General features: G+C 46.5%; 1 protein-coding gene across 1 annotated transcript in view; it reads left to right on the plus strand.

Annotated features, from left to right (window-relative positions):
* Positions 1-25,583, plus strand: part of Nuggc (nuclear GTPase, germinal center associated) — a 37,028-nt gene extending 11,445 nt beyond the window's left edge. Inside the window, exons 7-18 of the mRNA XM_076852271.1 lie at positions 4-179; positions 1,779-1,797; positions 1,979-2,068; positions 8,941-9,046; positions 9,666-9,799; positions 13,561-13,725; positions 17,115-17,272; positions 18,718-18,856; positions 19,619-19,727; positions 20,358-20,494; positions 22,780-22,870; positions 25,295-25,583. Coding sequence (XP_076708386.1) covers positions 4-179; positions 1,779-1,797; positions 1,979-2,068; positions 8,941-9,046; positions 9,666-9,799; positions 13,561-13,725; positions 17,115-17,272; positions 18,718-18,856; positions 19,619-19,727; positions 20,358-20,494; positions 22,780-22,870; positions 25,295-25,428 — 1,458 coding nt within the window. The 3' untranslated portion in view covers positions 25,429-25,583. The remainder of the gene's footprint in view (positions 1-3; positions 180-1,778; positions 1,798-1,978; positions 2,069-8,940; positions 9,047-9,665; positions 9,800-13,560; positions 13,726-17,114; positions 17,273-18,717; positions 18,857-19,618; positions 19,728-20,357; positions 20,495-22,779; positions 22,871-25,294) is intronic.
* Positions 25,584-26,008: the final 425 nt, after the last annotated feature.

A 26,008-nucleotide genomic window follows, 5' to 3' on the forward strand; every position in this document is an offset into this window, starting at 1 on the left:
CAGACCATTGATAAGTGCTCAGCGATCTGGGTGATCAGCGACATAGAAAGAGTTTCCGGAGGGAGAGCCCATGAAGACCTTCTGAATGAGAGCATCAAAGCCTGCCAGCGAGGCTTCTGCAGGGACGTTGCCCTAGTGGTCACCAAGACAGACAAGCTCCACCTGCCGGAATATCTAAGGTATAGTGCTGCGCTTGTGGGGAGGTGGGTCCCAGCTGGGGACTTTTCTCCCAGGTCCTGACGGTGATAAAGACAGAAGTTGACTTCACCTCCACTTCAGGAAATGACTGTTGGAGTGAAGGAGAAGCCTGGGTGACTTCCTGGGACATTAGGAGGTCCCGGGAATCTGAATCCTGGGTCTCTACCTTCCAGATAACTGCTTAGTGCTAAGCCAGCTGTCCCCTACCCAGCTCCAGGGTGTAGGCTTAGTGCTAAGCCAGCTGTCCCCTACACAGCTCCAGCACAGTGACGCACACCAGTCAGTGTGCAAACGGCACCCCTGGGTCGTGCAGCGTTGGCCTTTGCCCCACAGATATGGAACTTGTAGATGCCCCACAACTAGGAGTCCATTCTGTAAAACTGTCTGGCCTGGTACAGCTTTGAAGGATCAGGTTCTGTTTCAGATTTTTCTCCTCCTGAGATTTTTTAACTCATCTGCAAAAGGCCCTTAAAGTTTTAGAACATTGGCCCAAAGTGAAAGTGTTTTCTGAGAGTTACAGTCTAACAGCAAAGAATGAAAGGTGAGCAACATGGAGCCTGGTGGGGATTAACAGAGGTGGGTTTGCATGCAGATCTCTGATCCCCCAATGACTGCGGAGACTGTACCTTATCTTCCATATTGAGACACTTTGAGTAAAAGGTGGACCAACAGAGGATGGGTGGGTGTGCACTGCAATGCCCTGGGCACACTAACGTGGTCACCATGCAACCTTGTGGGTGCTTCGCTGCTCTCACAAGAGCTTCTTCGCCTGCCCCCTCCACTATCTCCCCCAGGCCCTCTGAAACTCAAGTCTGCCGCTCCAGGAAGTCACTTGGTCTCGGTTGGAATTTCAGCTTCATTTTTCTTCTCTGCAGTTCCTTCCCACCCTCCTCTCATCAACGAGTAGTGTCTCAAGCTTCCCCTTCCCAATGCCAACACTAAAACCTAAACAGAATTTAATCAGATTTAGTAACTGTTTATTGAACGCCATGGTGGGCTGCGGATTACCTCATCTCTGAGCTTACAGTCTCAAAGAGGGTTGAAGGTTGTATGAGAAGGAAAAGCAGAGCTCTGTGACCCCAGCCCAAGAGGATTGCCTTGTGGCTGGGACCGGGAGGGAGGTCACAGGAAATTTCGCAAAGGACATTAATAAATAAAGGCACTTTTTTCCAAATGGACACTGGAGGTAGATCAGAAGAAGGGGCTTTGCTAGGCACGGTGGCGCACACCAGTCATCCCAGCAGCTCAGGAGGCTGAGGCAGGAGGATTGGGAGTTCCAAGCCAGCCTCAGCACTTTAGCAAGGCACTAAGCAACTCAGTGAGACCCTCTCTTTCTAAATAAAATAGAAAAAAAAAGAAAAAAGGGCTGTGGATGTGGCTCAATGGCTAAGCAACCCTGGGCTCAATCCCCAGTATCAAACAAAACAAACAAATCAAAACAAAAAGAGGGGCCTTTGGACCAAGGAACTTATACAAAGCCACCGAGATGGCAGACCATACTGCTTTCAGGGAAAGTTAGAGGACTGCTGGGTCACGAGATGGAAGTTCAGTAATTGTGCGTTTTTCTGATTTTATTTCAGGGAAAGAAAGCTGGGAAATGTAAGTATGGACCAGTTGTTTTTAAATAATACTTTTTTTTATGCCTGATACTACATAATATTAATATATACGGATGTGACTGGGCCAAATGAAGATGGACCCATTAACGTGCAACCTGTCCCTCCATCACGATTGGAAATGCTGGCTTCTTTGCATGCTTTTATTTCTTTTTACTATCTAGCAAGCTGTTCAAAGTCAGCGAGAGGCTGTTTTGGAAAGAAATGAAATGATAAAGCAAAAGAGGAGTAGAAATCTCAAGGAAAAACTGAAGGTGAGTTTACCAATTTTCCTATGTATTTTTCTGCTTCACCAGATTTTGAGAAACAGATGTATATTTGGTCCTGCATGGTAGCAGGGTCATAGCTTTGGAGTGGACAATTTGAACTTCAACTCAGTCCTACTCCTCAATGTCTCTGTGACCTGAGGCAAGTGACATTACCTCTTACGCTTCTGCCTTCTCATCTATAAAATGGGGATCTAATCATATCTGTCTCTATGACTCTTGGAAAAATTGCATGAGGACATTGTCTATTGAGAAAGATGTCCCAGTAAGCCAGGGATCCCCATCCGGTTTGAGGTGCTCAAGGAGAAATTATGGAGCATTGTGGGAGCTCTGGAAAGATATCCACTCACATGGACAGTAGGTAGGGGTGGTCCTGGGAAAATGTCCCAGCCTCCTGAGCAGAATTTTAAAGAACCAATAGTCTTTAGTCAGGATAAGGCAGAGCGGAAGGTGTGCTCAGGGAACAGGTAAGAACATGTGGACATTGGTCGCTGTGTTTGGCTTCGTGCAGGTGGTTTTGAACAGCTCAGTAAAGGGAGTCCTGGGAGATGAGGCCAGCACTGTTTCCCCAGCTTGAAAAATCATTCTGTGGACTCTTTGTGTTTTCTTAAATTATTTTTGCTATTTTGTCACTAAAATTATGTAAACATAAAACTTCTTATTATGCAGTCTCAGCTATAAAACTGAAACCAATTTTAAGATGAAATGTACAAAAAAAAAAAAAAAAACCACCATAAACTATGTCAGATGATATGGATTTGCCAGAACCAAATCTTCAGTTCTAGGCTCAGTGGTAATGTTAAGGTGAGATTGCAATAAATCACCAAGTCCATCTTAAAGCAGGAGAAGGAAACTTTATTCACCAGTTGGTGGTCCGGATCCACCTGCTGGCAGGCCAAGGGGTAGGCTGCAAGTCTATACCCTTAGACCCCCTTCCAGGGTTTGAGTACACCTTTTATTTTTGCTATGTTGTCACTAAAATGCTGTGAACACAAAACTTCTTATTATAGCAGTCTCAGACAGCTATAAAACTTAAACCAATTTTAAGATGAAATGTACAAAAAACCACAGTAAACCTGCCAGAATAGGTCCAAAATCATATTAAAACATAAGTGGCTGTTGCTAGAATTCAAAACCATAAACAAGCATCATGAGATCTAAAATCATAAGCAGAAAAGAGAGTGGGCCAAAACATCCCTAGTTTTGTACAAGTTAAAAAATGGTTACTAACATCTAGACAATCAATCTCTGACAGGGTACATTGTCCAAGAAAAACGGGAACCAAAGAGAGAACACTTTTGCATTGTATAAGAAGAGTCATTTCGTGTTGACAAACATGCTATGCTTAGCAACTGTTGATGGATACAGAGGTGGGGCTTTTCCTGGGAGAAGCATTTCTTACATGATGTGGAGTTTCAGGGTAAAATGGAATCTATTTGGTCATTGCCCATATAGCCTGGCCATAACAGTAAAATATTTGACCGCCGTCAATATCTCTGTATTCAATAGCTTTCTGCATTGTGACTTCAATGCCATTGAGGCAGGACATGTTGCCTGTACTACATGGACTTAAGAAACTCAGAGCTTTTGTTTCTGGTTCAGGATGATAAGGCTACATATTTGAGCCAAAGCCTTCTGCCAAGCAATCAAATGCCAGTCTTCATGAGATGATAACTCAGCAAAGCTGTTCTTAATCTTCTGGTCTTGTTGGCATTAAAGAAATACCCATTTTATGGGGATCTAATCATATTATTTCTGGAACTAGAAATATAAAATACTTCGAGGCACAGTTCCTAACAGTTCTTTGTAAATAAACATGGCCACTCAGTGTGCAGGAGTGAAGTTCTGTGCAGCAGTGCCTTGGCTCCTGGGGCAGCTACATTTCTTGTTGAGGGATGCAAGTTCAGGTGTGCAACCCACATCTTGGGTGGCCAGGTAAAGCCTGAGTTTTCCAATCACTGTTCCTTTTTTTCTTTTTTTCATTACTAGGGATTGAACCCAGGGCCTTATACATACTAGGCAAGTGCTCTACCACTGAGCTACACCTCCAGTCCTTTTTATTTTACTTTGAGAGAAGGTCCTGCTAAGTTGCCCAAGCTGGCCTTGAACTTGAGATTCTCCTGCCTCAGCCTCCCTTTGCTGGGAACACAGGTGTGCACCACTGCGCCTGACTCCAGCCACGATGTTTGTTTGAACAATTGTGAAGCTTTTGCTTGTACTGCATGCCTTCACTTGGAGCAAATTTAATCTTAATCATAGGAAATATGAGGAAGAAGTGGGCTGACTACAAGGCAGTCATTCATGTAGCTATAGGTCAATATTTTTTTAAAAAATATAAAAATGAAAATTATAAACAGTAAGGAAAGAGCTTGCAGATCAAATGGGGACTCTGAAGGCATCAGAAGAGGGCCAGTGAGGTGAGGAGGGGGAGAAGAGAGTGAGGAAGGGAAGGGCTCAAGTTTCCACGCTGCAGAGAAGTCTTAGAGGAGGGACTAAAACTCCCTCACTGCTGCAAGTTACAAGGTCATGAGCATTCCTCATGCTGGATCTGAAGCTGGATTGCTGTGGACTGTGCCAGCTCCTCGCCCAGAAGCTGGGCGGCCAAGAGAAGAGGAGAGGGAAAGTCTCTCTCTGTCTCTCACACACACACACACACACACACGCACACACACACACACACACACATACACACATTTCCCCTCCTGCTATTCAAAGCAGCACTCGCTCTGGTGCTAGATGGAGGGAGTTGAAAGGGGCTCCCTGAAGGTGATCTGCTCTCACACCCTTTCTGCAAACCTTTTGAGACTCACATATTCCTTAGTCCATTTGGGCCGCTCTGACAGACACCATGGAGTAGATGATTCACAACCACAGAGGCGCATTTCTCACAGCTTCGGAGACTGGGAAGTCCAAGATCAAGGGGCTGGCACATTTGGTGTCTGGCGAACACCCGTGGAATGAAGGGCATCTTCTGGCTGTGTCCTCTGACAGTGGAGAGCATGCAGAGGCCCCCTGGGGCCTCTTTTATGGGGCACTAATCCCATTCCTGAGGGCTCCACCCCACAACCTAATCACTTCACAAAGACCTCCTCTGCAACCATCCCCTTGGGGCTAGGATTTGATGTATGGATTTTAGCAAATACAAATGTTCAGTCCAAAGCATCCAAAACGATTTGCTTCATTTTATCAAGAAAGTCTGTTCTCTAGTAAACATTTGAAATAGAAAATTAAATTTACTAGGAAAAAAATAATATTAGTATTTTTTTAAAAAGAAAAATATAGGATTTAACACTGTCTTTTCACCAGATAAACCTAGGAAAACTTTCCCTTATCCCCCCACAGTGGACGTGTGGAATTTCCTGGACTACAGGAGAGAACTATCATTAGATTTGACATTTGAAAGTTTTAGAGATCCAAGCAAAGTCCGGAAGACGGCCTTTCCTAATGTGTGCGATGAGGAGTGTGTGGAGGCCAGTCCTGATGGCCTCACAGCATGTGCCCTGGCCCTCACTGGCCTGTGGCTGGCTCTGAGAGGACCCTGTGCACACAGAGACTTCCTGGGCACACTCAGAACAGTCACGGACCAGGGATCTCCATTAGGCAAGTGCAGCACATACTACCTGCCAGAGTAGCTCACTGTGGAGGAAACACTGTGCTAGGGAGAGCAGAAAGGTGCCCCCTTGCCTGTAAGAGGGCATTTCAGGTCCCACCATCACAAACCACTCCTGCAGTTACTCCTGCAATGCAAACAAAATTGGTCATTCCCTGGTTCATTCAGCTCATTGTATGTTGTGCATAAATGACAAGTTGTCTGATTGAAATCATTTACATCAAACTGTCAAAATAATCAGGAGCCTTTACACTCACCTTACAAATCTTACTTGATTTTTTTGTGCTAAAATTCTTACTTTGATTAATGCTCTATTAGCATATAGAGGTGGATAGATTTGAATTCTTTATACAATTATACCATGTTTATAGCAAATTATATTTCTGAAAACACTGTAAACTGTAATCACAAGCTTTTGTCCTTCAAATAACCTTTAAAGGCAGGTGCAATATACACATATCATTGTATTTGCAAAGCATTTCTAAAACTCAACATAAAATAACTTATACAACGGGTTTGACTCATTTCATTATCACCTTTATAATTATTTTTACACCTTCTCAGGCTGCAAGCTTCCTCATAGCCTCCTGGGAAGCAAATATTCATGTTCCAAAAAAAATTCTAAGACATCATCAGTTTTAAAGCATACCATTGTTTTATATTTTTAGAAAGGAAAAAAATGCAATGAATTATGATATAATGCTTTGTTATTAGATTTTTATTTTATGTTATCAAAAGAGCAATATTAATTCTTTAACATGATTTTTAAAGATCATTTATACTCTTGTGCACTAAATATAATGAAAACAGCCAGGTGCAGGGATACACACTTGTAATCCCAGTGACTCCGGCGGCTGAGATAGGAGGATGGCAAGTCAAGACCAGCCTTGGAAACTTAGCGAGGCCCTAAGTAACATAGTAAGACTCTGTCTCAAAGTAAAAAAATTTAAAAAGCTGGGAATGTAGCTCACTAGTACCCAACACAAAACAAAAATCAGTAAAATATATTGGTTAAGGTATTTTTTTCACCACTTTTTCATTAGGAGTCCAACTCATCTAGGTCAAGTCTTAACTCCAAGTTCTTTCCCCTCTAAACCCTCCTCCTCATCCTTTATACCCTCAGGAACACTAGGGATGCTGCATTTCTTTTAAGAACACTCTACTGTGGTCTCTGGGATTTTTTCTCAGGCCATTGACCTGCCTCCTGCTAATTTTGATCTTGAAAATTTTTTGGCTGGGTGTGTGACAGGCAGTAGTCACTTTTCACCTATCTCAGTACCAAAACATAACCTGGCTTCATTCACATGAGGTGTCTCCCTTTCCTAGGTCTTAGGAGGTGCTAGTGTTGCTTGCAAGAAAACTTGGAATCAAGGTGCAGTTCACGAACCAGCGGTGTGTTTTTCACTAGTATCAAGAGTACTCTACACTTTTCTGTTCCTAGGCCTTTGTTGTAAATACATTTCAATGCTGAATTCTAAAATAATCTCCTTGAAGACATTTTAAATAGCATATAAATATAGAGTCGCACCAACAACATGCCCAGCTCATTTGAGGGAGGGTGATAGGTATAGCTGTGACCAAGTGTAGTGACCGGTGTGTTACTGCTAGGGCTGCAGTAACAAAGTACCATAAAATGTGTGACTTGGGACAACAGAAGTTTGTTCTCTCACAGTTCTGGAAGTCAGAAATCCAAAATCAAGGGATTGGCAGGGCTGTGCTCCCCCTGAAGGCCCAAGGGTGTGTCTGTGCCAGGCCTGTCTCCCAGCTTCTGGTGGTTCCTTGGCTTGGGGAGGCACAACTTCAGCTGTCACATGGCACTCCCAGTGTGTGACTGATGTACATCTGCAGCCAGATTTCCCCTTCTTGTAAGGACACCAGTTTTATTGGGTTAGGAGCTCAGCCCACTCCAGTGTGACCACATCTCCATTAATTTCATCTGCAATGACCCTGTTTCCTTAAAAGGTGACATTTCAAGGTACTGGTATGTAGGACCTTAACATATAAATTTTGGGAGGCCACGATTCAACCCACAACATGGGGGTTTTTGGCGAAATGTGTTACCAGTGTGTTTACAAGTTGCCGGAGGTTTGGTTTCTCACCAGTCCCAGAGGACCAGAGTACCTCCACTCAGCGCTGTCATACCTTTATATTAGAAAGAGACCGACAGCTGTCTCATCCTCCACCTCTCTCAAGTACCCATGCACACCTTCTACTTTTTTTCTTTTAAGTAAGAAGAATGGAAGATTATGGAACAAAATTTACATGTGATTCTAGTGTGATTTCTGATGATGATATTTTACTAATGATAGATTTTTTTCTCACATAATTCTTAATTCCTTGACATTTAAAACCATCATGTATACTTAAACATTACTCTATATTAAAATGATTATTTTATATATGATTATCGTATATGATTATTCACTAACCACCTGGATAAGAAACTTTCACTTTTTAGTGTTGTACTAGGAAATATTTAAAAATCAGCTCTGTGTTCAAACAACAGCTAGCAAAACATCCAAAAACTCTGATTTGTTCCATTTGCTGATTTCTATGGTGTGAAGCCTCTTGCCATTGCCAATACCAAGCTACCAATGTGCTATTGCTGAAGCAGAGTTGGGAATCCACATGCCAGTTGGCTGTTGCCAGTGGTGGGCTTTTTGCTCACTTATTGATTGATGGATGGATGGAGTGATGGCTGGGAATGGAACCCAGGGCTTCTTGCAGTTTTAGCTCATGCTCCACCACTGAGCCATATCCCCAGCCCTGTGTTTCCCAGGCTTCTTTTTCCAAAAAGGATCCCAGTATTTCCCTCCTCTGAACACTCACATACACTTTTGAACCATTTTCTCTGTACATCTCCTTTGAGAATTAATTTTTTAAAACAATGTTTAGTTGTGGTGGACATAATACCTTTATTTAATTAATGTATTTTTTATGTGGTGCTGAGGATGGAACCCAGTGTCTCACACATGCTAGGCAAGTGCTTTCCCGGCCCACGAGAGTTGATATTTTTTAACTCCCAAGGAGTTAGCTCCAATGCAGTGAATTCCTCACAACCTCTGACCTGAGGAGTGGACTCTGGCAACACAGGACATTTAGAATAGGGCCCATCCCTTCCAGGTTCTTCCAGGTTCTGACAGAACTGAAGGTGGGTGAGCTGAAACTTGCCAAAGGCTCTCGTGAGGGCTGTGCCGCATTTCCTTTGCCACGGTGACTTACTCTGTTTCCTGTGTGCCTCTCACTTCAGAGAAAACTGCCGGCGGACTCCAAGGCTCTGGAAACCTCAGATCTGGTGTACACAGTCAGTGCCCAGGAGTACTGGCAGAAGACCCTCCTCACCGAGGAGGAAACTGGTAATGTATATTTCTTATCCCATCACTAAAGTTCTTTAGACTAAGTTTGGCACTCTGAATAACCTGCTCTAGAAATTTCTGTGCCACAGGAAAAAATTTCTCCAGCTTTCCAGTTCTATATCTATTAATACACACACACACACACACACACACACACACACACACACCACACCACACCCTATCAGAGGGTTAGGACAAAGACATGTTCTGCCTAAAATCCCACACGTCGGAGGTTCTTGTTGCTTGCTACAGCAAGCTTGGGTGTTCTGATGTTAAGGGTCACCCGGCTTAGGTAGAAAAACCTAGGAGAACCACAGAGTTAAGCGCCCTTGCTTCAACTCTGCAATGAATGCCAACCCAAAGAAAAATGCCCATTCTTTTTATAGCCAGTCTGTACTTTTCTATGAATTTTATTTTGAATAGCTAAACCAAATTAATATTCACCATTGCTGAGTTACCTTTCACTGTTGTTGATCCCAGATGTGAAAAAAATGTCCTTCAGAAAAGCTGCTTGAGGAGGCAGCCAGCTGCAAGGGCCCATTGATCTTTCAACATGTGTGAATTCTGTTCCATGCAAACTTGACCTTTTAAAATTGTCTGTGCCGTCTGTGAATTCCAGAAATCCCCAAGTTAAGAGAATACATCAGGAAAAGGCTCTTGGACGAGAAGAGGAGGATGGTGACCAAGTATGTTACTGAAGCCTTTGGCCTGCTGCTCCTCACAGACAGCTTCACCTCCACAGAAAACCTGCCGGTATGGAAGTCGCCTGGGCCGTCCATTCTCTCCCTCCCGCCTGGGCAGAACATTCCCTTTGCCTATTAGAAAACTGTGATGAGGGAGAGACAAAGCCCAGAGAATCTATGGGGACAAAAAGATAATGAAAGGGTTCTAACTGTAACATTTGGATAAAATGGACAGATGGGCCAAGGGGAAAATGTAAAAGCAGTCTGTGGTAGCTTTCACCTCTCCCAAGACCCAGGACGGAGTCTGTGCAGGATGGAGAGGGAGACTTCCATGGGACGCAGATGACTCTTGGCTGTCTTGGAGAGCCACGTCTGCACACACAACCCAAACACGACACATCTGTCCATGGGTTTCAGCAAAGTTCAGGCATTTATCTTCCCCGTCCAGAATGCAAGGCCTTTGAATGACCAGAGAAAAGTTACATTTCTCATGGCAACACATTTATCTCTCTGATGGATGACTTTTTAAAAACCCTAACATGAGAGGGATAAGCTACTAAATTAGAGGCTTAGGAGAGTTATAGATGAAACAATCCCTTCCTTTAATCAATCAAAGCAACCACTTTGTTTCTTCATAAGAGACGGAATACACAGACAACAGCAGACCATATATAAAAATGTCTGCACCCCACACCCTGCAGAAGCTGCCCAGCCGGCCACCCCCTTACTATAATAACCAGGCCAGGAAGCCGGTCTTGTACCACTAAGTCCGACTTACAGGAGGTCACACTGCCAGCTCTAGCAGTGAGCCAGGAAGCCACACAATAACTCCTGTCACAGTCAGTGCCTAAAGGCCACTACTTGATCAAAAGCTCCTCTAATCCTTACCCCTGCTTGCAACTTAGGGCCAGCTAGAGAAAGCCAGTGAGACCCTAAGCAATCACATGGATGTCAGGCCTCCCGCCTCCCAGGCCAACAGCCTCCGCTGAGGGCACACCCGCAGCCTTCCCTCTCCTCCACCATCAAGCTCTCCCTCCCCTTGGCCTGCCTTGGAGTCTCTGCCAAATCCAAGGCCTGGAGCCGCCCCCTCACTGCAGCCAGGGGAGTAAGCAGCCATGGCCTTTCCCACTTGGTTGATCCTTATTTATTCCACCTTGCCTTCACCTGTCAGATCAGCATAATCAAGTTGTCTGACTTCTTGCTGTGCCCAAACTGGGAAGGGCCAAGAAAGGTCCTGTAAGAGGTCAAGGGGCTGGTCCTGGAGCTGGCAAAGCCAGCCTGGGATGAGCTGCGGCTGCCAGGAGGGGTGGGTCCTGGAGACCCACTTCCATGGGATGTAAGCGATGCCAGCTGGAGAGCTTTGCAGTCTGGCCACCGGCCTGCACTTGAAAAGAGCTGGATAAACAGCGGCACGCGGGGCAGCATTTGCTGTCTCTTTCATCGAACACGGTGTGCTTTGTTTTGGCCTAGCTGTGTGAGACAAAAGCACAACTCCCGAAATCTGAGATTTTCTAATTTGACGTTTATGCTCTGAAATAGTTGAGGAAGGGTTTTACCTTCCATCTTTCTGGAAAGTTCTTCAGGGTGACAGCTGCCTCTCTGCCCAGCACAAGATTGCTCTTGGAAGTGCTGATGGAAAACAAATCAGCTATGGTGCTGTGTGTGGCTGGTTTATTTGTACATGCAGGACAGGGCATTTTACAGTCAAACCTAAGTGCCCTGCCCATGTGTTCTCTGCTAAATCAGGTGCAGCTGCCTAGGGGCTCACGCCCATCTCTGTGGCCAGAGCCAGGCCATGGAAGACACAGAGGAGGCAGGGCTGCTTGGCCTCTGTGATGGCCTCCTCACGGAGAGGCCGGCAGCTTTCCTCAAAATTCCTGGGCCTCTGACGTTGGTCTTGGTGTTGATTCTTTGATGGAAAGTTGGAAGGCAAGAGCTTTGTCAGTGCCTTTGACTTCTGAAAAGTCAAGTCTAAAAATATACATAATTGATGATTTCTTCAAGTGTGTGATCCAAACCCAAAGTTTAGAGTTGGGTAGTTAGTGCTTTTAAATGAGCCATCATTGCTTCTAAAAATCAATAGGAAGTTGATTATGAGGCCTCCCTGTCTCATGAGCCCTGAATTTATTCACACCAAGTGCCAGGCTTCCCCCTTGTTACTGTTCTCTCACACCCAGCTCTTCCCTCTCTTGCCCTTCTTACATTTAATCAGTGGGGACTTATAGTGAGACGCGAGGCTTTCTTTCCATGACCTCTGACTTCATTTTGATCACCAGCAACCCCACAAATTCTTAAGAATATAAAGGATATCCAGGGGAAAAAAAAGTTATGGCTTACCGAATCCTCACTAGTTAAGTCTAGGAGAATCCCCAGGTGCACCGGGAGGTCTACAGCCTGTGCCCTCAGAGCTGTGGAGCTGGAGGCTGTTTCCACCATCAGCCAGCTTGGTTCACTTGCTTTGAAGATGATGCTGTTGACAGGCAGGGGAGTCAATCGTCTGTGTGAGGTCGCACATCCACCCCACAGCTATTTCCATCTGTTTGGAATAGAATTGTAAATCCTGCATTATCTAGCATCTTCTCCGTATCTCTGGTTCACTGAGCACACGTTCATGGATCGTGCCCCCCATGCCATGCCCTGGGTTAAACAAACACCAATGAGAGTCTGTCCCTTCAGCTAGTGCCTAGTCCAGGAAGGAGCCAGGTGGGGTGAGGGAGACATGTCATAACACAGCAGTGTACCAAACATGAAGGCAGCTCAGATGGGGCCCAACCCTGATGGGGGGTGGGCAGTCGAAGCATCACAAGGGAGGTGACACTGAGCCTTGTCTTGAAGAATGAGAAAGGGGAATTTCTTGCACAAGGGCACAGGGCTAAGAGGGACAGTGTGTGGGGGAAATGGTAGCAAGCCAGGGGCAGGGACCTGGGAACCTGGGGAGATGTGTCAGGCAAACAGAGACAGTGGTGCTGGAGGGGTTTGTTGAGTGCCCACTGTGCAAAAGTGCCAAGCCAGGGAGTGGACCTTCCACCTGCTGCAGGCACTGTGGGGTGCACCAAGGTTCTCAACAGGACGAGTTCCCAGTTTGGAACCAAAGTCAAGGCTGGCCTTTGTGGTCACGCCCTTGTGGGCCTTACTTACTGACTTACTGATAGGGATACTCTCTGAGACAGGTGTGCTTAGCCAATGTCATCACTGTGTGAATGTGGTAGGGGTACCCACCTAGATGGTACAGACCCTGCACACGTGGGCTGTCCTAGAATCTTAGGCCACTGTCATGTATGCCCTCCATCATTGACCAAACCATTGTCAAGCCTGTGTGGCTACATATTTTTGTCCCTGACTAGACGGTACTCTTCTGTGAAGAAGGAACCATGACTTTATTTCCGTGGTTCTGTAGCTTTGCTGTTCAAAGTGTCATCAAGGGCCCAGAAGGTCAGCTCACCTGGGAGCTGGCTAGAATGCAGAATCCCAGACCCTTGGATTTTATGATTCCCCAATGATTGTATACACATTAACACTAGAGAAACACCATTCTCAAAACTGCTTTGTTTGTTTGTTAAGTCAGATGTCATTGGAAAAAATCTGTTTTAGTTAACAGTTGGATTGCTATTTGGATAATTACTTCCCCAAATAGCCTGGTGAATTTTACACCCAAAATAAGCTTCAGTGGGCATCTGTTGTTCTGCTCTCCAATCCCACAGAGCCTAAGGAGTTCTGTGCACTGAGGGGTGCCCTCTGGGGACAGCAAGGGGAAGTCACCTCCAGGCAATGATCTCAAACTTAATCTTGTGTTGGTGGCTGGCCTGATGCTCCTTGTGACCTCGCCCCTAGAATGAACATTTGCACTTGAGCGGCCTGCGGAGATTTGTGGAAGAGAGGACGGAGCTGCTGGAGAGGGCCATTGAGCAATGCTTTGCCCACATCGAGCGGCCTCTGCAAGAAGGGGTCCGGGTGGCCAGGACTTCCTACCGACGCATCCTCGGGGCATGCCTGGTGGTGAGTGACCCTTTCCATGGAAAACTTGTGCTACCTGGCGAGATCAACCTGATCCCCAAGCTCTTTTCACATGACCCCCTTGCTTTTAAAAGAAACAGGAGATAGAAGAGAGTCAGAGAGATTGAAAATTGCAAATACACCAGCACAGATCGGGGCTGCTCGCCTGGGCATGTGGGCACCAGGGCAAGTTTGCGGTTCAGCAGGGGCAGCGTTGGAATTTAGGGTCTGAGGATCTTGCTTTGAGCGCCACCTCCAGCAAACATCTACTACCCAGACCTGGGCAAGGTGCCCAACCACTTAAGACCTTACGTTCATAAAAAGCCTCTCACTCCTTTCTTCTGTAGAACTGGATGCTAAGAGCTTGCCCTACTTATCTTGTGCTATTGATGTCAGTGTCCATTACATTACACCAGAAGAAAGCATCTTGTAACCTCTTACTTGTGTGCAAATTGTGGTTTTCTTTCGTAATTAGCAGTTTGGGGTTCCTAAGGGAAAATACAAGCCTAAGGTAGTGTTGTAAGACTAGGAGGTGAAAGAGGCCCATGGTGTAGTCTGCTTGGGCTGCCATAACAAAACACCACAGACTGCGGGGCTTCAACAACAGACTTCCTTAGAGCAAGAGGCTGGAAGTCCAAGATCCAGGTGTTGGCTGGGTTTCTTTCTCCCAGGGCCTCTCCTTGCTCCTAGACGGCCACTTTCTCACTGTGTCCTTGCCTGGTCTTTCCTCTCTGCGCACCCGGCTGGTGTTTCTCTTCCTATGAGGACACCAGTCCTACTGAATGGGGGCCCTACCCCTTATGACCTCGCTTATTTTTAACCTCTACCTGAAAGGCCCTGTCTCCAAATATACTCACATTAGAGACTAGGACTGCAATACATGAACTTTCAGAGGAGCCATTCAGTCCACAGCACCCACCAAGAGTAAGGGGTAAGGAATGACACTGCCCATGTGGCAAGAATCACAAGTATGGTTCTAGGGCCAGGAGCAGGGCACAGATGGCATGTTGTAGCTGGTCTTAAAGAGATGGAAAGTGGGAACGTAACAGTGAGAAATACCTGAAAAGGTGTGTGAGGGGCTCTTCCATTTCAGTAAGCCTTTTCGTACTCTTGGTGATACTTGCTCTCCACGTGTTATTTCCTGTGTGTTTTGTGTAAAAGTTTGTTTTGATATCTAGATTAGTAAGAATGTGTGCTGCAGGGGGGATGCCAGAAAGCAGGAGATGCTTTTAGTGTGAAACAAAGAATGAGAGAGTGAATTCAATCGGATGATCCTGGGGCCAGCGGGGAGGACTCTAGGGCTTGGATTCTGGAAAATGAGGGCGGGGTGCCTCCCACCTGGCTGGGTGTGTAGTGAGTGCATGTGTGGTCATTCATTCAGCAAACGCGAGGAAAAGGCTCACTCTGGACCAGACACTACACACTATCCTAGTAAATCCTCACAACAACTCCTGTGGCCTACATCCTCATGAGTATATTGGTTGTACAACCTTAGACTGAAATACCACTGAAAGATCAGTGGTACTTCCATAGACAGAGCAATGGAGGGGAAGGGTGGACGTTCACGGGAGGACACATTTGGGAGCCTGCAGATGAATCAATCTAACTGTAACTTAAATTTCTCATTTTCCAATAAGAAAAGCAAGGTAGGAAAGCTTGTTAAGAAGGAAATCAGATATTCCTCAGGGATCAAGGAAAATTATGATGAAGAAAGGTCACTGGATTGGACCACTGAGTGTTGACCACAGAGTAGACAGCCTCCAAGATGGCACCCAAAGGTCCTCACTTCCTGCTGGGCCCCTTGTGGATTTTCCTCCCACACCTTGATGCAGGCTGGTCTCTGTGACCAGGAGAATGCTGCAGAGATGCCAGTGTGTGACTTCTGAGCTAGGTTAACAATGGCCACTGAAGCTTCTTTGGAGACCTCTGGGATCACTTGCTCAGGGGAGGCCAGCCTCCATGTGCCAAAGTCAAGTCACTGTGTGGAGGGGCCCATGGAGCAATGTGCTGAGGCCTTCTACCCAGGGCTGAGAGCCAGCACTGACTTGCCAGCTGCGATCCTTAGAAGCAAATCCTCCAGCCCCGATGACTTTAACCCCAGTCATAGCTGACTGACCCCCATGGGAAGCCCTAGACAGGAGTGGCCAGCCAAGGCATCCCAAATCCTGACCCATGGAATCATAATAAACATTTACTATTATTTTAAGCTACTCTTTGAGGTAATTTTTGTCCTGCAGCAATAGATAGCTAAGTTACAGGGAGAGAAGTGGTTCTATCTGGTGATGGAAGAATCCAGATCTCAGAGTGGATGATCAAGAGTGTGCCCAGAAGATGAGGCACAAAGGAGAGGCACGCTGAGAAGGAGAGGGGCACCAGTCATCTTCAGGCCTCCCAGGGACCATCCCCTGTCACTGCTGCTTTAGTGACTGCTTTTTCTGACCCCAGGCATGCCCAAGGGGCTCCTCTTTGATAAACAGTGTGCTTTTGTGCCCAGAAATTTGAGCAGTCATCTATATACTAACGTGATATTTTACTTAGCATAGTAAAATAGCCTGAATGTCTAAAAATTAGAGAAAGATAAAATGAATCATTCTTTGCCTACATGATAGTATATGGTTTAATAAAATGACTTTGGACTGCATTTAAAATAATTCTGGAGTGTGCTCATGTTTTAGTTATTAAGTAGAGAGAGAATATTATACAACTGTATCATGCTATACAGCCTTTCACTTAAAACATATTCCCTCCAAACACGTATCATCGATTAAAGATGATAAAGCCCTCCACCAAAATTTTAGCGAACATTTCTTTTCTCCTTGTTATTTATCACTATCTGGCTAAACTTGATTAGCTCATAGCTCTAACTATTATAATTTTTCTCTCATTTGTAAATTTGTTTCCCTGGGGAAGATATCACCAAGTTATACAAATCAAATAGTGTTTAATTAACTATTTAATAAAAATATACCAACTTTGAACTATCCTCAGGAAATCCAAGACATATACTCACTCTCAGGTCACAACACATTTTTTTCATTCATTTAACAAATACTTATTAAGTACCAGCTAAGTCAGTGCAGGCTTGGAGGACATAACCATGGGTGAGATACTGTTCCTGACACTCACAAGCAGATGGTCTAGGAGCCCAGCCATGAGGCTTGCCAGATAAAGAGCTGTATGGGAGGGTTGTGGTCCCAGTGAGGCCAGGGCACGTTGCTGGAGGTGTGACCTGGGTCCTCCTGGTCTAGCTTGATGACATGTTTAAAGACCATGTTTCTGCTCCTTCCTGTGGTTCTTGGTAATGACCGTTAGCCAAAGGCAATGCAGTTCTGATTCTGTGACTTTCTAGTTCATGCCAACTAACTCTGCTAATTCATCGTTTAATTTTCTAGAGGAGTAAAGGGAACCAGGGTTTTCACCAGACTCTGAAAGCTGTTTGCCTGAAGAATGGCATCTATGCCTCCAGGACTCTGGCAAGAATCGACCTGAACCAAGCCGTCACTCAGCCCATCTATGACCAGATTGACCCGGTTTTTGGAGGCATTTTTAGGTAAATGGTCTTTCATCTTGCTCCTGCATGAACAAACATCTGAAGAACGTCAAGCCAGAGTCTCAGTTTTAAGAATTGAGACTCTGGATCTGGAAGAGTAAAGAGTAGACTGTGACTCGAGGGCCGCTCTGCTCCGTCTTTGGCAAAACACAAAAGCAATCTTGGTTTGGTTGACTTAACCATCTCCCCTGGTGACCTGGGGTGGAGTGAGACGTTGCTTTCAGACTAATATTATGTTTCCCATTATTTTTCAAGTCTCTCCTACATGCAGCGGGGATGGTTTTCTTAGGGATCTGAGCCCAGGACAGGGTATTTTGATTGGAGAGCGTGGAATTAAGCAAACACATGGCCTTCGAACCTTTCCTGAATGCAAAAAGAGAAAGTGGCTCATGGAGTCTCAGACAGGTCGTGTGCTCACAAACATGGCATGAGCTGCAGCCAGGGGTGGACCTCCTTGTGCCCCTCCTGCAGTTCTGACCTCTAGCTCTTTCCTGTACCAACAGACAAAGGTTCTCCTAGCCCCCAGGGAAGCAGTCTCCCTCGTTCTTCTCCAGATTGCACCTGGTTCACCACCCCATGCTACAGAGGCCATTCTCCTGCCTTTGCTGACCTCCTCTGTGCCCATGTCCCTGCCCCTACCTTTCTGTAAACACTTCTTGGATCATGCCAATCCACGTTCCCCATCCTGCCCCTGGTGACAGCTCTGTAGGAGTCTCCAAATTCCCTAGGATGGCATTGAGCCATTGAGCCTTCAACTTGCCCTTCTGACCTAGCACTGCCCTGATGCCTGATGCCAGCTCTCTGCTGGAGTCAACGTGGGGGAAGCTGAGAGCCACCGAGAGGTCCCAGGCACGGTGCCAAGCATTCGCATGCCTTATCTCATCAAATGTGCTGGATAACACCACCAAGGGGCTTCTGCCTCTTTACATAGGAACAAAGGGAGATTCAGAAGAACTAACTGCAGTGGGCCCCCATTCATGAGTAGAGAGCGAGGGTTTAAAGCCCATGCTCTCTGAGTGCTCTATAATCCGCTGAGTCTTACACCTGGAATATTCTGAAACTTCATTCATTGCGTTGTCCCCTGGGAAATAATTCCCTTTCATTTTCTTCCCCAAATCTTACTTGCCTTTGAAAGTGTAGTTCAAGTCCGATTCTTTCAAGTGAAAGCACTTCGTCACAGGAGGACAAAGAGTGTTGAGGTTTAAAGCAGTGTTCAAAGCCTCCTACTCGCTGTGTGACCTTAGACACGTCAGCCACCTTCTCTGAGCCCCGATTTTCTCATCAGTAAACGGCCACCCTCACACTGCCTTCTTGGTTTTTAGGCCAATGACTTGGCCCAGGACAGCGCCTGGCACGTCACAGCAATTTGGTCATTGTCAGATTTCCTCTCTCTTCTCTTAAAGCGAACAAAAGGACAGTTTCACGCTTGTCTTGCTTTCTTGAAGGGCTGGGAAGCCTGCCGACTCAGCGCTGATGCCTCACATCGACGCTTTCAAGCATTCTCTGCAGGAGAAAATGGCAGAAATTGGGATAAGAAGTGGCTGGAAGTGTGATAGCTACAAAAAACGTTTCCTGATCCAGGAGGTAAGTTCCTCATAAAGTGAAGAGCACAGTGAGTGTGAGTGGTGGCTTTCTTCCCAGGCAGGAGCTGAAGGCTGCCCGTCTCTCCCCACTTGGACCCCTGGAGTGTCCAGGGTGTGGATGTGCCTCCTAGGAGGTGCGATGGACTATGAAACATAAGGGCTCCTGGGACCTCCAGGGAGGTGTAAGACACCGGCACGCTTTGTCCCACAGTGTGGCATCTGAGGTGCAGGCTGAGGTGGTAGGGCTGACTCAGCTTCCAGGAAGAACCTTCAAAGCATCCTTAGAGGTACGGAAAAGTGCCTCACCTTGTAATATTGTCACTGATTCGATCGTTTTTGCCAGTGCCATGAAGTAGCATCCAAAGCAGCAAAGCTTAAAGACCTCGGCCACGTTTTTGCAGGTCGCGTGTTAGTTTTGAGAACTCTGGACTCTCGTCTGGGACTCACTTTCTTCCAGGACCAGTCCAGATCGCATGGCGAGAGTAGGGAGATAGCTGATACCTCTGGCCCTCTAAAGATGGCCCCTGCTAGAACCCTGTCCATGCCTGGGTCGAACTCAGCACCTACTTACTGAGTAGTTTATAGGGACTGGGCGCTGTGGAAGCACTCTGGGGTGTTCAGAGGCTTAAGCAGATTTCTGTGTAGAGGAGCTCACAGCCAACCAGAATGTGAGGCAGAGGAAAGTGTGGCCACACCTGGCCACACCTGACCTGCCTCTGCCCGAGAAATGTCACAGAAGGCCTGTGTCAACGTGGCTTCTCAGATAAGCGCCATCCTGGGAGGCCTGGAAGGCTACGTGCTCAGAAGGAAGAGGAGGATCTACGAGTCTGTCGCCAGCTCCATTCAGAACGACCTGAAGCCCTATTATGAAGGTGGGGCTCCAGAGGCAGTGCTTCCTCTTCCTTTGGGGTCTTCCTGTCCCTCTTTTGGCATCCTGTCCCGGTGCTCCCTGTCCTTGGAGCAGTCTTCCTGCATCCTAAGTCCTGTAACACTTTCCAGCTACACAAGGAGATCAGATAACTGCAGGGAGCAGGGGGAGGTGATCGGGGACCTTTGTCCCCATGGTTCCCAGTTCCTCTGTCCTCCCCTTGTCTGGAACCCCCCCTCTACTCTCCACTCTGCTGCTGGGTATCCGGCTCTTGTTCTTCATTTCCTTTAAGTGTTTGTGGGCCCACTTTCAGGATCCTTCTTGGTTTGTTTTGTGGGGGGTAAGTTAGCAAGTTTCTGCTCAATTCATTTATTACACTTTCCAAATGATTTGTTTTCTAAATAGTGAATGATGTTATTTTTTAATGTAATGCATTTTATATACATATGTATGTGTGTGTTTGCACATGTGTACATATCTATATACGTATGTACATATTCCTATATACAAAAGTGCACACACACACACACACACACACACACACACTTTGTGTTCTTGCTTACTTATTTTTCTGATGCCAGAGAGTTCTGGCAAGTCCTTGCTGTGGTGTGATTGTGGCTATCATCTTTGCCAGAGGCAGCTCAGATCACTGGCAAAAAAGCATGTGAGAGGATGAAGGATGTCATCAGAAGAGGAGTGGAGCGGCAGGTGGCCGAGGGCATGTTTGAAAGGGCTCAAGAAAGAATGCAGCACCAGTTTCAGCAGCTGAAGGTATCTACGTCTGCAGTTGGAGTCCTAGCTCCTGGGGAGTTGAGGGAGCCAGTGCAGAAGGTGGAAGAAATAGTAGGCATTGGGCCCAGGTGCCGCTGGGTGCCTTCTGCCTGGTGAACCCAGCTGGGGGTTTCAGTGCTGGGAGAGGAAGCCCCTGCCACCGAGTGCTGGCAAAGCCCCTCCAGCTCTCCCCTGAGCCCTCTCCCTCCTGGGTCATCCATAGAACAACAGCCTTGATAGCTAGATGGGAGCTAAGTCTTCACAGACACTAGCTAGTTTACACCCACACCCCGCCAGTCTCTGAGTGAGCACTACTATTGTTCTCAATCTAAATGTAAGCAAGCTCAGAGAGGTGAATCAAGAGGCCACACACTAGTGAGATGCAGAGCTGGACTTCGGGACCAGGTATCTGCTCCAGCATCTCCAACAATAGTACAATCTCAAAACAGATTTTTTAAACAAGGGAAATGACCCATCTACATAAAATGCCAATAAGTGAATGTCAGTATGTGGCTGCAGGTCAGCCAATTACAGTACCCAGCATAGATTTAGGTTTGAGCTCATCCTCATTGCAAGATGTTTCTTTTGGGGCCTAAGTGCTGCTGTCAAGCACACTTGGACCATCTCACCCAGCTCTGGGTCTCCTGACTCTGCCCCTTCCTCTGAGTGATAGAATGCCTTCGTCTTAGTTCAAGCCCCTCACTGTCCACAGAGGTTCCAAGTTCTTCTGTCTCAGTCCAGACTTGGCTGATCCTCTCTCCTGATCATCTGAGGAAGCCAGGCAGGTAAAGCATGCCCACCAGTATCTGTCCCATTCAATTCTGGAGGTGCCTGTCTCCACAGTAAAAAGCAGGGAACCTCCCTTGGAGGAGGACAAGAGCGTCTCATTTCCCAGCAGCAGTTTGATTTCAGGCGTATTAGAATATCCTCACAGTCTACACATACATGCAGGAGATTGACAGAACTCTATAGAGCTGATTTCCATCCATCAAGTACAGAGAAATCAGATCCGGAGGTGCTTAAGAAAACAGTGCCCATAAACAGTGATCAGTATATTACCCAGGTACACAGTTACCTTAAATCATGGAAACATAGGTTGTTAAAAAAAATTCTGGGGGGAGTACCCAGAATTGAACCCAGGTGAACCACTGAGACACATCCCCAGCCCTTTTTATTTTTTATTTGAGACAAGACCTCACTAAGTTGCTGAGGCTGGCTTTGAACTTGTGATTCCCCTTCGTCAGACTCCTGAGTTGCTGGGATTATAGTTGTGCGCCACCACCTCATCCAGCAAGAATATCAGTTAGCTTTTAATTGTTTAAATTCTAAGTAATTTTAATTTAATTCTAAGTAATTTTAATTCTAAGTAATGGATGGAATTTATTTATATTCAACATATAAATTTATTTATATTTATTCAGCATATATTTATTTATATTCAAACATATATTTTATGTTGGAAGATTTATTGTCTTTTTTAAAAAATTACCTCTTCCCAGTGTTCTTATGACTTGGAGAATGGAGTTACGTTCTGCTGAACGTGCCCAGCAGCCTCCGTTGTATTAGGTGTGTGGTTGCTGACTTGTTTTCACTCTGCAGTGAGGAGGCTACTTTGGTTTTAGGAGCTGTGGATCTCTGTCTCCCTTATCTTAAAGACAACGAAGCTGGCCAGAAGGGCTTATGTCACCAGCTCAAGGCTGAGCTCCTGGCCTGGCATTGAAGAAAAATATGAGACAGGAGATCCAGGCTCAAACCTGGAATCCACCAAATTAGAGAAAGGATTCTGGTGTTTTCCAAAAGGAGGCAAGAGACAAAATAGAATGCTTTTAGTTGATAAAAGGATTGAGCGTAGCAAGAAATGACATTTCTCAGGCTGTGGGAGAGAAGAATCAGACCTGCCCCTGCGCAGAGCAGGTGCCCAGTACGCAGTAATCAGTGAATAAATGCAGGAGAGGACAGTGGGGTAGTGACCAGTGTGCTCCCTCCTTTCCATCCCTGTGGCTACTCTTCTCCCAACCCCCTTGCCTCATTAGCTCCTCATTCAGTTGCTCAGCACCAGAGGGACCCTCCCTGTGAGTCTTATAGGCAGGGAGGGACATGCAGAGACTGGGGGGAGCCCACGGAAGTGCGTCCCCGGCCCTCCAAAGTCCTTCACCCTTGGGCCTGACTTTGGCAACCCCAGTCTGGACCTTCTCCAGCTGGAGGACGGGGTGAGGTTCCCTGTCTAGGATTTGCTTCCCCTTGGAGCACGCCCATCTAACAGACTGAATGTCCTTGTCCTGTAGAATGGGATCACGGAGAAGGTGAAGGGCAGCATTGCCACCATGCTGACTCTCGTGTCGTCCCAGGGGGACGGTCTCTACAAGGAGCTTGCAGGTAAATATGGGAAACCTCTGGCTGTGGTTGCTCCTTCCTGAGTTTAAAGAAATCTCCAGAGCAAGGAATGGAGATGATGATGCTGGTATCGGCCGACCCTTTGCCACTCACCCGATGGAGACTTCGAGGGTGCTGTCCGTGGAATTCTCCCATTAGCCCTCAGGGATAGACGTTAGTGCTCCATTTTGCAGATGCAGAACTAGAGACTTGGATCAGATAATGTGCCCAAGGTTTCACAGCTGGCAAGTGGTGAGTTCCCATCCACAAAGTCTCCCTGCTCTCTCCGTAAAGCCTTTCTTTTAAGTTGATGCCTCCTTAGGAAAAACCCCATTGTCTGGTGGTAGTGGAGAAAGGTTCCTTTCAATCCCCTGGGACCTGGGGAAAGCAGTGCCAGCCATACGTGCCCATGGCGGGCAACCACCTCCTTGGCCTCCCAGGTGTGCCACCTGGCTACCCCGTGTGCACTGGAGACCATAGTAAGCTGGAGAGAGAAGCACTTGTGATATTTCTAGAAAAAATTAAAAATGTTATGCTTTGGTCCAGCAATCCTTCTTCTAGGAATTCATCCTGTCAATATCCTCCTGCATGGGCAATATGGCATATTGACAAGTTTTTTCAGGGTGCCATTGTTTGTAATAACACAGATTGGAACAACTCAAATATCTATTAATAGGACACTGGTTAAATTAAATTAGATACAAGACCAGTAGAGGAACGTGCACTGTTATAAAGAATAAAGCAGCTTTATGTGGTGTTCAGCAACATGAAATGATCTCCAAATGTATTTTAAAGAGAGAGAATTTAAAAAAAAAAAGTGTGTGGTTTGTGACAATTTTTGAAAGAAGCAAATGAAATACATACAATTATGTTTGTATAGGCATAAAAATCTCTGTGGAATACACAAGAAATTGATGACATTGGTGGCCTCTTAGAAGGGAGGAAGACAGGGTTATGGTGGAGATTTTGTGCCTTTTACATTTTAAAATATGTGCACAGCTGTTTGCTAGGAAAAAAAAAAAAAAAAACCATCGACCTGATACTATTGCTGAGTAACTGGGGTGAAAGTAGGCAGAGAAGTTACAGCTGCTGCTTCTAAACCTCTGACCTGTGCTTACCTACCTTCCTGGGCAGCACTGTCCCCATCCCAGCTGTGCGGATGAGCCTGGTCTTCACAGCCCCCAGGGATGGAGGAACAGCACTCTCACACTGACCCACCTAGGACCTTCTGCCCAGGTCTGTTTAAAGTCATAGTCACCCAAGTGTGTTTCCTACTTGCAGAAAGTCTTCCAACTGTCCGGTCTTGCAGACAGTTTGATGTAAATCGTGCCTGCCTAGTTGGACTCTGCTCCATTCTCTTCACCATCCACAACAAACATGCATAGTATAGGGAGACTGTGCAGGTGCCAGGGCTCTGAAGATACTCTGAAGATCAGGCTCTCAGGACTCACCTGATTGGTGAGAATGTCCGCAGACGGGACAGCCTGCATCCATTCACCAAGTGATGCCAGTTCGCACCAAGGCACTGAGGGCACAGTAGTGACCTTGACAGGACCTTCAAGGGGCTCTAGCCCATGGGCCGGAGGCAGGCAATACGCAAGCTAACAAGTGAAATACATGGCAGGGGAATCAGGCAGGAGAAAGGGAGGAATGCTGAGGGCAGGGGACAGGGGTCAAGAAAGGTCTCCCCAGGAACGGGACCCCTAAGTAAAGGCCCATGGGCAGGGACCCACTGGGGTGCCAGTTCTAGGTTCATCTGTTCTGGTGGCTCAGAAGACAGCAGTGGTTCAGGCTGGACACTGGGGAGCCTGCAATGAGCTGGGCCCTGGGGTAGACCTGAAGGTGGGTAGCAGGACTGGAGAGCAGCCAGCAGGAGGGAGGCCCCCAGTTAAGGCCCAGAGAGCGCCTTGGGTTCTGACTCCCCTCCTGGTCCTGGTCCCACTGCAGGCCAGGCTCAGGGTGGGCTTGTCCAGGTTGCCACTGAAATTTGAAACTGAAATTTGACCTCGTGTCTGGACACCGTGGCCTAGGCTAGTTGACATGAGATTCTAGGGAGGAGAGGGAACGGAGCGGGAGAGAGCACAGGCCTCACACAACAGGCCTCCCAGCGGGTGCCTGGAGACAGGGGAGGGGAGGGTTTATTGTGTCTCCTTCCAGCTGGCACTTGGCGCTCTGGACAGGCTTAGCCAGGACCCTCTGGGTCCCCCAGGGGTGGGGGGCATTGTTAGGTGGTAAGGCTCTTGATTCCTCTCAGGGTGACTCCCGCTGACACAGGCCTTCAGAGGGAGAATACCCGGTTTGATTCGGGTTGTTTATACCAGGAGACTGGACTGTCAGATCCTCCATTCTGGGACAAGGACGGGATTCTTGGGGGATCTGTTCTCTGGAGCCACTAACCCGCCATGTGTGCCCTCTACTCTTCCCTAGATGTCAGCAGTGAACACAGGGAGATGGAAAAGCTCCACAGGAGCCTGCGGGAGGTGGCGGAGAACGCGCAGCTGCGGAGGGGCATGCAGGACTTCCTGAGAATGTCCCCCAGCAAAGCCTCCCCCAGAACCTGACTGCTTCCTGGGCTCAGCATGGAGAATAAGCCCAGGGTAACCAGAATGACTTCGGTTTCCTTGAAATCCAATAAAGAACATTTCCCAACTGTTTGGGCTTTTTATACCCAATAGAAACCGAATACATTGTTGCTTCTCACATAATTTTATTTTATAGCTAAAAAAAAAGTCACCATATTGAAGCCCCAATGGAGTTCTAGAGCTTTAAGGAAAAGAGAATTTTGCTTCAATAAACATTGGAAAACTTATGTATTATGAAAAAAATTGCAACATAAAACTTTAGGGACTCGATTCTATTTCCCATTTTAATAGTGGGTAAGCAGGTAACGTTATCCCATGGAAGCAACGTGGTCTGGGAGAGAGAGAGACACAAGACCTGGACTTCTCACTTGCAGGGTGTTGTGTTCCGGGCATGTGCTTCTCAAACATTTTGTTACCCTTCAGAGGATCTCAAAAAGCTTTTGTTTATTTGGGTTGTACATATTGATAGTAATTGCATGAAATTAAAACTAAAAGAAATTTAAATATCTATACATTCAAATTTAAATGTGAATTAATTTAAAAGGACAATAATAAATCC

Source organism: Callospermophilus lateralis, chromosome 4 (assembly GCF_048772815.1).
Source record: "Callospermophilus lateralis isolate mCalLat2 chromosome 4, mCalLat2.hap1, whole genome shotgun sequence".
In the NCBI taxonomy this organism is placed as follows: Eukaryota; Metazoa; Chordata; class Mammalia; order Rodentia; family Sciuridae; genus Callospermophilus; species Callospermophilus lateralis.